The sequence below is a fragment of the Haliotis cracherodii genome, unplaced genomic scaffold (genome assembly GCF_022045235.1).
Source record: "Haliotis cracherodii isolate W230 unplaced genomic scaffold, xgHalCrac1.p SCAF_3, whole genome shotgun sequence".
NCBI lineage: Eukaryota > Metazoa > Mollusca > Gastropoda > Lepetellida > Haliotidae > Haliotis > Haliotis cracherodii.
The window spans coordinates 39,754,944-39,766,088 of record NW_027266286.1 but is presented as its reverse complement, the minus strand read 5'-3'; the positions used below and the strand labels follow the sequence as shown (position 1 = coordinate 39,766,088).

Sequence of the window (11,145 nt, the reverse complement as noted above, 5' to 3'; positions counted from 1 at the left end):
GTACCGTACGTCCTTTGGATGTACTAAATATCCACTTTCCCAGGCTTTGCCTGTCAGTACCCTACGCCCTTTGGATGTACTGTGTATCCACTTTCCAAGGCTTTGGCTGTCAGTACCCTACGCCCTTTGGATGTACTAAATTTCCCTTTTCCCAGGCTTTGGCTGTCAGTACCCTACGTCCTTTGGATGTACTGTGTATCCACTTTCCCACGCTTTGACTGTCAGTACCCTACGCCCTTTGGATGTACTAAATATCCACTTTCTCACGCTTTGACTGTCAGTACCCTACGCCCTTTGGATGTACTGTGTATCCACTTTCCCAGGCATTAACTGTCAGTACCCTACGCCCTTTGGATGTGTTATATGTCCACTTTCCCAGGCTTTGACTGTCAGTACCGTACGTCCTTTGGATGTACTAAATATCCACTTTCCCAGGCTTTGCCTGTCAGTACCCTACGCCCTTTGGATGTACTGTGTATCCACTTTCCAAGGCTTTGGCTGTCAGTACCCTACGCCCTTTGGATGTACTAAATATCCCTTTTCCCAGGCTTTGGCTGTCAGTACCCGACGTCCTTTGGATGTACTAAGTATCCACTTTCACAGGCTTTTACTGTCCAGGATCCTACGCCCTTTGGATGTACTAAATATCCACTTTCCCTGGCTTTGACTGTCAGTACCCTACGCCCTTTGGATGTACTGTGTATCCACTTTCCCACGCTTTGACTGTCAGTACCCTACGTCCTTTGGATGTACTAAATATCCACTTTTCCAGGCTTTGACTGTCAGGACCCTACGTCCTTTGGATGTACTGTGTATCCACTTCCCACGCTTTTACTGTCCAGGATCCTACGCCCTTTGGATGTACTAAATATCCACTTTCCCACGCTTTGACTGTCAGTACCCTACGTCCTTTGGATGTACTAAATATCCACTTTCCAAGGCTTTGACTGTCAGTACCCTACGCCCTTTGGATGTACTGTGTATCCACTTTCCCAGGCTTTGACTGTCAGTACCCTACGTCCTTTGGATGTACTGTGTATCCACTTTCCCAGGTTTTGACTGTCAGTACCCTACGTCCTTTGGATGTACTAAATATCCACTTTACCACGCTTTGACTGTCAGTACCCTACGTCCTTTGGATGTACTAAATATCCACTTTACCAGGCTTTGACTGTCAGTACCCTACGTCCTTTGGATGTACTGTGTATCCACTTTCCCAGGCTTTGACTGTCAGTGCCCTACGTCCTTTGGATGTACTGTGTATCCACTTTCCCAGGCTTTGACTGTCAGTACCCTACGTCCTTTGGATGTACTGTGTATCCACTTTCCCACGCTTTGACTGTCAGTGCCCTATGTCCTTTGGATGTACTAAATATCCACTTGACCACGCTTTGACTGTCAGTACCCTACGGCCTTTGGATGTACTGTGTATCCACTTTCCAAGGCTTTGGCTGTCAGTACCCTACGTCCTTTGGATGTACTGTGCATCCACTTTCCCACGCTTTGACTGTCCAGGATCATACGCCCTTTTGATGTACTAAATATCCACTTTCCCAGGCTTTGACTGTCAGTTCCCTACGTCCTTTGGATGTACTGTGTATCCACTTTCCCAGGCTTTGACTGTCAGTACCGTACGTCCTTTGGATGTACTAAATATCCACTTTCCCAGGCTTTGACTGTCAGTACCCTACGTCCTTTGGATGTACTGTGTATCCACTTTCCCAGGCTTTGACTGTCAGTACCCTACGTCCTTTGGATGTACTGTGTATCCACTTTCCCACGCTTTGACTGTCAGTACCCTACGTCCTTTGGATGTACTGTGTATCCACTTTCCCAGGCTTTGACCGTCAGTACCCTACGCCCTTTGGATGTACTGTGTATCCACTTTCCAAGGCTTTGACTGTCAGTACCCTACGCCCTTTGGATGTACTGTGTATCCACTTTCCCACGCTTTGACTGTCAGTACCCTACGTCCTTTGGATGTACTGTGTATCCACTTTCCCAGGCTTTGACTGTCAGTACCCTACGTCCTTTGGATGTACTGTGTATCCACTTTCCCACGCTTTGACTGTCAGTACCCTACGTCCTTTGGATGTACTGTGTATCCACTTTCCCAGGCTTTGACTGTCAGTACCCTACGTCCTTTGGATGTACTAAATATCCACTTTCCCACGCTTTGATTGTGAGTACCCTACGTCCTTTGGATGTACTGTGTATCCACTTTCCCAGGCTTTGGCTGTCAGTACCCTACGCCCTTTGGATGTACTAAATATCCACTTTACCAGGCTTTGACTGTCAGTACCCTACGTCCTTTGGATGTACTGTGTATCCACTTTACCAGGCTTTGACTGTCAGTACCCTACGTCCTTTGGATGTACTGTGTATCCACTTCCCACGCGTTTACTGTCCAGGATCCTACGCCCTTTGGATGTACTAAATATCCACTTTCCCACGCTTTGACTGTCAGTACCCTACGTCCTTTGGATGTACTAAATATCCACTTTACCAGGCTTTGACTGTCAGTACCCTACGTCCTTTGGATGTACTGTGTATCCACTTCCCACGCGTTTACTGTCCAGGATCCTACGCCCTTTGGATGTACTAAATATCCACTTTCCCAGGCTTTGACTGTCTGTACCCTACGCCCTTTGGATGTACTAAATATCCACTTTCCCAGGCTTTGACTGTCAGTACCCTACGTCCTTTGGATGTACTGTGTATCCACTTCCCACGGGTTTACTGTCCAGGATCCTACGCACTTTGGATGTACTGTGTATCCACTTCCCACGCGTTTACTGTCCAGGATCCTACGCACTTTGGATGTACTGTGTATCCACTTCCCACGCGTTTACTGTCCAGGATCCTATGCACTTTGGATGTACTGTGTATCCACTTCCCATGCGTTTACTGTCCAGGATCCTACGCACATTGGATGTACTGTGTATCCACTTCCTAACGTTTTGACGTTTTAACATTGTTCAAACTGCCAATCAGATGATACTGTCATTCCTTTTAACCATTTAGCTGCGCTCAGTCGAATATATCATCCCTGTTTTGACAAGTTCTTGTACACCGACACTGCCATCAACCCAGTAATCTACACAAGTCCATATGAAGTTTTGGTCACACAAAGCTCCAGCGAGTTGGTCACCCGCCAGATGGCATGGGCCAAGAGAGGGTATTTCCGAGTCAGATGCAACAGACATCGCTCCAGGCGCTCCTGTACCTGGCCACACACAATGTGTCCTGCCCTGGTAGTCTGTAACACTGAGTTGTGTGCACACGTCTCCATGACAACGATGATATCATACACGTTTTCAGCCATAATTGGGCAGAAGTCTACTGTAGCACAGTGTGCCTGTCTGAGATGACATGCGAATTGTTCAATGTGGTGGCAGAACATATACAGAACCTCCTGTAGCAGAGCCAGGGACTTGGTCTGGTAAAAGCAGGGCAGTAGCTGAAGCAGCCTGGAAATTTCACCACTCTGGAAATGACAGTCATCAATTTTTGAGAGACCAATACATCCATACCAACATAGGACTTGACAGAATATTGTGGTATTCTTCCTAGTCATGCTAGATAAAGTCACTAGGCAAACAGCCTTACATGTTACACCATTTAAAAATATGATTGGTCGTACATAGTTTACAACATTCTTTTCAGCATAACTGGGAGTTTTAGCACACACTAAACCACTGCCACAGAAGATCCAGGGTAGAATAGGTCTTCTGAAACCCATGATTGCCGTAAGAGGCAACTAACGGGATCGGGCGGTCAGGCTTGCTGACTTGGTTGATGCATGTCATCGTATCCCAATTGTATAGATCGATACTCATGATGTCAATCACTGGATTGTTCGTCCAGACTCGATTATTTACAGACCGCCGTCATATAGCTGGAATGAGTGCGGCGTTAAACAACAAACTGCCACTGATATATTGAAATCCATTCTAGCAGCTGAAGTGTGTGTGCACGTTTCCTTTTGCTTACCTGGCGGATTCTGTCAGTAGCTAAAACTCTCTGTATAATGCTAGAGAGTACATTAAGGAGTGTCCGGCGACAGTGTTGCAGTTTGCCGTCAGCAGATTCCTGTTCCAGTACACTGACCACGCTGGTCAATGCTTGCGGAAGGAAAGATGTCGTGAGGAGTCTGGCGGGGTCACACAACATCTCCCCCACACACCTCAGGCTGTGATCCACAGTATCCCATGTAACGTCGCTCCTGGATACAGTCAAGTCGCAGTCGTGTGAATAATGGGTCACCTTCTCCTCTCTAGCGCTAGATCTGTCAAGGTTGATGATGCTCTTCAGGAATGCCATGTCTGTACCGAGAGTTCCTCTCTGGACTAGCATGGAAGGATCTCTGTCACTGGCCTCTGATGAGGAAGGAGGGGTTGGGAAGAGCGACTGGCTGTCAAACATGCTCTCCTCCCCTGCCATTTATATGAAAACAACATGTTGAGCACTCCCTGTAGACAAAGCTTTACCCTGTCTAACAATATTGTCATTGAGAAATTACATTTTGAATGATGTAATAATTAAATTATATCATAATTCATATGTATCAATGTACACTAACAAACAAGAATTATGCCCTAATAATGTGGATAGAGAGAGTCGAAGATGAGGAAATCTAACGATTATGTTGAATAAGATCAGCACCTATCTCAAAATTTGGAATAGTTCTGCAAAATATTATCCATGTGTACCTGTAATTTCTGAAGACAGCGACCCAGAGTGTGACATCAGCAATTGTTGTTTTAAATTTAAAATTTCCTCTTGGGCATTCTCCCATCTCTCCTGCCACTTGTGTTGTGAGGTCATGAACAAGGATGACAGATACTCTGTTTGTTCCTTGGCAGTTCTTGAAGGAGGCCTAGACCGGATAACAGCTAGTGCCACAGCGAGTTTAATCTGCTTTACAAGGCTGAGATCTGAAATATGACAGTAACCTAATATAATAGACATATTATGTAGGCCTACTTCACGAGTATTCCGGGGAAGAACTGGACCCTATTCACAAAACGATCTCAGCGATACGGCTCACATTGGTGGTCACAATGCCCAGTGAGTTCACAGGCACTCCATAGAAACAAGAAAGCTCGTTATAACCCCTCTACTGTGGTGGCCGAGAGGGGACATCCTTTTTGCTCCCTCGCTCCCTTGATCGCTGTAAAGCAATATTGTTTTGAGTGGAATATTATGTTACAATGTGTCATACTTTTGTCCGTAAATATTTCTTTTGACATTTGATTTATGATGAACTTGTCATGTGCAAATCTAAATCTTTGTCAAAATTATGTATGTGTGTGTATGTGTGTGTGTGTCTGACTCATTGTCTGTGTATATATGTGGTAGATAACTACACAACTCACATCAGAACGTACAAGTGTTAACCATACAGTTTAATAGATAAAGAAGTATTACATAAATATGTATATTCCTTCTTGAGCCGATGTTATTATCGGATATCTAGTCTCCCCTGGTGGGAAAGTTAAACTCTATTTTACAAGCACTATAGCATTAAATGTAATTCCCGAAGACAGTTTGATCGAAAGAAATTATAAGAAACGAGTTGTTTTTAAATAATAATTACAACGCATTTCTATTGTGCAAGGAATGATGGTCAATGACGCTCTCAAAAGTCGTATATGGGACTGAAGGTAGAGAGACAAATCTGATCGACCTGTAAGGGAAACATAACTTTGTACATATATAACTTTTGTCTGCATAATGTACATGCATCTTTATAAATATAGTTGCCATCCCGAAATCGGACGAGCACATATTCGGCTTCAACTCCAAATCTGTTGACCGACAAAATAATTCTTTGGACATTGCAAACCAAACAAATAGTGGCTGATAATACTGGCAATTATTTGTCAAACTAAACATACAAACTAAACGAGATAGCATTATGTATGTACATGTAACATATTTATTTACTACGAGATGTTGAACAAATCTAATTATAAGAGGCAAAATAGCGGTGAGAATTATAGGAATGGATCACTGAAAACCGTTTCAATGTATGGCATTATGGGAAATATAGCTTTCTCTCATGACTAACCAGAGTCATATGAAAGAATCGAGTGTTCTTTAACCTCTTTTGAATAGTTGTCCTGTAAATCTTGAAAGTGTTGTTTTTAAGGAAGTACACTACTCAGCGCTAATAAGCGGTGTTATTTGATAACATTTGATTTGACTGTTCAATTTGATAAATATTATGTTTCCAGATTTGTTTTCGGGTTTGCAGGTTTTATAGTTGTGTGTTCAAATCCTGGAAATGTTTGTTTTTTGTCTATCTTTAGAATAGAGTACTACAAACTTTTCAAACACGTGACAATACCCTATAACGGAATTTGTAGTATGTATTTTGTTGCCATTAACGCCGGCGAAACGTCATCGAGTGTACATAAGCTCCTCCCAGTGATCTATCATCTGTATACGCATTATCATTAAATACGCCCAGCGATGTTGAGCGTTTTGAATATTTGTTTACTGCGGCGGCGCATTTTATTGCAAGGGCTAGTTTATGAAAGCACTTATATTTTCAATATAATTTTTACTTCGTTTTTTTTTCGTAATTCAAGTGGCTAAAATGGTAAACTAATATACATATATTATTTTTATTTTTCGGTTCATTGATTTTTATTATTATGCACAAGAATACAGTTTATTAGGTATATTATATGGTATCTTCCCAAAACGTAGACCTGCCAAAACGCAGACCCGTTAAAACAACACTCGTTATGGCTGGTTGCATCAGTAATAAGTACCCTGTACCCTTGATTAAGTAAAATGGTATCACCCATGTAACAAGAAAGAAAGCTGGGTAGATTTCACAATTTTTTATTCAAATGTTATTTCATTGTCATTTATGATTATCAGTCATTTTCACTTGTTTATCATCTTTCTCTCTGTAGACAACCTTCCTGGTTGGCGGTGCTGACAGTCTCTGACTGTGGTGCACTTGCCACTGCAAGATCTGTTCACACACCTCCAGGACACATTTTCATTCTTCGTCCTGTACTTAGCATATGTGTAGCCGTCTAGGAGAACTTGTGGGGCACCTTTCTGGGACAAGACATACTCAACTTTCGTAAGTCTGGCCATAGCTTAATTGGCCGAGGTTGAAGCTTACTTACTTACTTACTTTGGAGATTTAACGTGCGCTTTCCGACTGATGCGTATTTCGCACACGGGCCCGGCCTGGCCATTTAATGTTTCCGAAAGGGGCGAAAGTGGTGTGTGCAACCCAAGAGGGGGCTTTAGGGGTTGCTTATATAGAATTGTTTTTTCTGAGTTAAGGGAGAAGCCCCATTTGTCAGTCCATTGTTGTATTTTATTAAGAGATTTTTGGAGTAAAATTTTGGGCCATTTTAATGCTTTTAGTGCGGATCCAGAGGGCACCATCATCCGCGAATTTTGATGTGTTTACTGTAGGGGATAGGCCCTCGAATAGATCTGACTGACTGACTGATATAGAAGATTAACTTGCGCTTTCCGACTGTAGCGTATTTCGCACACGGGCCTGGCCAGACCATTTAGTGTATTCCGAAAAGGGTGAAAGTGGTGTGTGCAACCCAAGAGGGGGCTTTTAGGGGTTGCTTATATTGAATTTTTGGAATTTTTAAATTTGGAATAAATGCCGAGGTGGGTGGAAGAGGGACCTAAGGGAGTCGGGTGAGGTGGGTGTTTGTATGTTTAATGGATTTTGGATTGGTAGATTAATTAGTTTTTAGATGCGCTTAATTATCCCCCGCCGCGCGAAAGCGCGAAGCGGGGGATATAGTATTCACGACCGTCCGTACGTCCGTCCGTACGTCCGTCTGTCCGTCCGTCCGTACGTCCGTCCGTACGTCCCACCTGTTTGTTGCCGCGATATCTCAAGAACTAAACACTGGATTGTCTTCATATTTGGAACTATGGTGTATATACAGACTCCGCAGACACCAGTCGGTTTTGGTGACCTTGACCCCATTTTCAAGGTCACAGCAGGCATATCTGCTTTTGGAGTTGGAAAACGGTGTTGCCGCAATATCTCAAGAACTAATCTCTGGAATGTCTTCATATTTGGAACTATGGTGTATATACAGACTCCGCAGACACCAGTCGGTTTTGGTGACCTTGACCCCATTTTCAAGGTCACAGCAGGCATATCTGCTTTTGGAGTTGGAAAACGGTGTTGCCGCGATATCTCAAGAACTAAACACTGGATTGTCTTCATATTTGGAACTATGGTGTATATACAGACTCCGCAGACACCAGTCGGTTTTGGTGACCTTGATCCCATTTTCAAGGTCACAGCAGACAAATCTGCTTTTAGAGTTGGAAAACGGTGTTGCCGCGATATCTCAAGAACTAAACACTGGATTGTCTTCATATTTGGAACTATGGTGTATATACAGACTCCGCAGACACCAGTCGGTTTTGGTCACCTTGATCCCATTTTCAAGGTCACAGCAGGCAAATCTGCTTTTGGAGTTAGAAAACAGTGTTGCCGCGATATCTCAAGAACTAATCGCTGGATTGTCTTCATATTTGGAACTATAGTGTATATACAGACACCGCATACACCTGTCAGATTTGGTGACCTTGACCCCATTTTCAAGGTCACAGCAGGCAAATCTGTTTTTGGAGTTGGAAAACGGTGTTGCCACAATATCTCAAGAACTAATCGCTGGATTGTCTTCATATTTGGTACTATGGTGTACAGGCGGGGGATATTTCGTCACTCTGTGACAAATACTTGTTAGATCTGTTTTGATTAGGAATACGCCTATAGGGCCTTGAAGTTTTTTAGTTTATATTGAGGCAGGGCCCAATTAATTAGTGAGCTAAGTTTAATTGCTTTTTGGGAGGTCTGCATTTTCGAGGTCTACGTTATGGGAGGGAACCTATTATATTGGCGCTGAACACATCCAAATGTCGCCGCCTCCATCCTTAGCCCTTGGATCCCCTAATTTACGATCACGGATTCTCACAAAAACTGGTTGTTTGTCTTCGAGACATGTGTCCCGTCAGAGATAGTCCCCACGAGAAGTTGTGGTACATGGCCCCGTTCCTCAAAGCGATCTTAGCACTAAGGTGATCGTAAGTCCCATACTTTAACATAGGTTTACGATCATCGTAGTGCTAAGATCGCTTTGAGGAACGGGACCCTGTATTCTAAAGGTGTTCCGTTAAATTATGTTTGAGTAGATAGTGAGAAAATTTCAACAGTCCCTCCACATGTATAATTTGAAAATGTGATTGGAAAACGTCAGCTCTTTTATGAATAAAACCCACCCAAGCCACCCCCACTGAGGTCAGGTTTACAATTCATTAATGTTGTTTTAAGTATATACTTTTTATCGTATAGAAACACATGACTCTTGCGATCCCTACAGTGGCCAAGAGGGAATATTGGTATACCGCGAGAAAGCGATAGAGCGAGAAAGCGATGTCCCCACTCGGCCACCATACTCTTCCTGTTACAATCATTAGCATCGCAAATCTGGATAAACTTAAATTATAGTATACACGTAACGACATTCAGTGATATTCAACGGTTTGGGGCCCTGACTCAAATCGTTCTATTTCATTATATTACTTTCCCTCGTGTTATGGGTTTCGGACGCTAAACAACATTCATATTTTTCTCTATAAATAATCACACGAACAACTGTAAATCATCTCCTTCACTTATAAAAGACAACTTTCTCTTAAAGACAAGCCATCATCTGAGTATAAACAATGTCTGTGTGATGTCACACCCCTCGTTATTGCGCGAGTAATCGCGATAAACATGGCCGTCCGAAAACGTATGATCAGACGACGCCTTTGAATTCTTGTCGTTTGGTCATGAGGAATTTAGGTTTACATTGGCGACTACTCCCTCACTCATGATATTAAACAAACCATACAGCACAGACGTCTAGACAAAGCATTGACAGTTACATACATCTAGTGCTCAATCTCAGGACGAGGTAAATCGAACAACGTACCATAGCCATCACTCTAACACAGCTCATCATTAGACCTAGTCGTACCTTCCGATTCTGTGTAGCGACATTTCACTCTTTGGATGCAGGAACGCGCTGTCATATTTGCGTTTACATATACATACCCAATATCACTATAAAATGCAAGAAATATAGAAAATGTATGGCTTGAGCATGAAAATCCACCATGTTTCTACCCAAGGGGAATAACTCACCTATTCCTTTGGTTGTCTCCCTTCCCGAAAGTTCACCATCCTCGCGGGGTTACTCCGTTCGGGGAGCTCAGCACAGTAACCCCTTACTAACAGTGCCGTTACACACCCTAGGCAATACTTGCACGTTTTGTGTTTCATTCATATAGAAGTCTTATAAGACTTAATAATTTAACATACTTATGTGAGACACAAATACGTAAAATATGTAAAAATATATCTTTCACAGAACAACCTTAGCTACGGTTAACCTAAAGGGCAGGCAGAGTGAAAACAATTATGGCCATTTTGTTTTTCCAGATACATTTAGACAATTTCCGAATGAGAAAAATTCGTAAGATTCGTAGAAAGTATTTAAATGTCAAAGTGAAAGTGCTGAAATCACACGCTCCGTAATCGGCTTCGAAAACAAATCATTTGGGGCGCGTGGCCCAAAGCTTCCAGCATAGCGCTGACAACTGTTTTCATTGGCTGTTTGCAGTGTTTATCTACTTGTGATTCTAAGCCGTTATACATAAATACTGTTTCTGCTATTTCTCTTAGTCCAAAAAATATTACAACATTTCACACATTGTTGAATGTGAGAAACGACCTCTGATTTTGAAATTGTGAAAAAATAATTTTAAATAACAATTACCAATCCGTAACTAGCGTTTTATTACTAACATCATGTTTGGGTAATAAAGTACCGGCTGCCCTCGGCCCTATTCCACGCAATACATGCATCTTCAGTGTTGTTACATAAGTTGTGTGGACACAGTAATCAAATGGATGAGCAGACAAAAAAGACGTGATCTATTCGACAGGCACACTGGTCGTCGGCCCGATCGTCATGGTAATCGGCGGAATTATTTCGTTTGGGAACGATTTTGACTGTCGTTTTTCATCGTCTGTTTTACGCTATTTCCGTTTCTCAAATCCAATCTTGCTCAAGCATTTGTGAT

At 42.7% G+C, this 11,145-nt stretch overlaps 1 protein-coding gene across 1 annotated transcript; it reads right to left on the bottom strand.

Annotated features, from left to right (window-relative positions):
- Window positions 1-3,097: 3,097 nt before the first annotated feature.
- On the bottom strand, window positions 3,098-10,092 carry LOC139474297 (meiosis-specific protein MEI4-like). The gene is given in 4 exon segments (XM_071257250.1): window positions 3,098-3,487; window positions 3,994-4,436; window positions 4,713-4,937; window positions 9,993-10,092. Coding segments are annotated over 4 exon segments (1,158 nt in total).
- Between the last annotated feature and the right edge of the window lie 1,053 nt (window positions 10,093-11,145).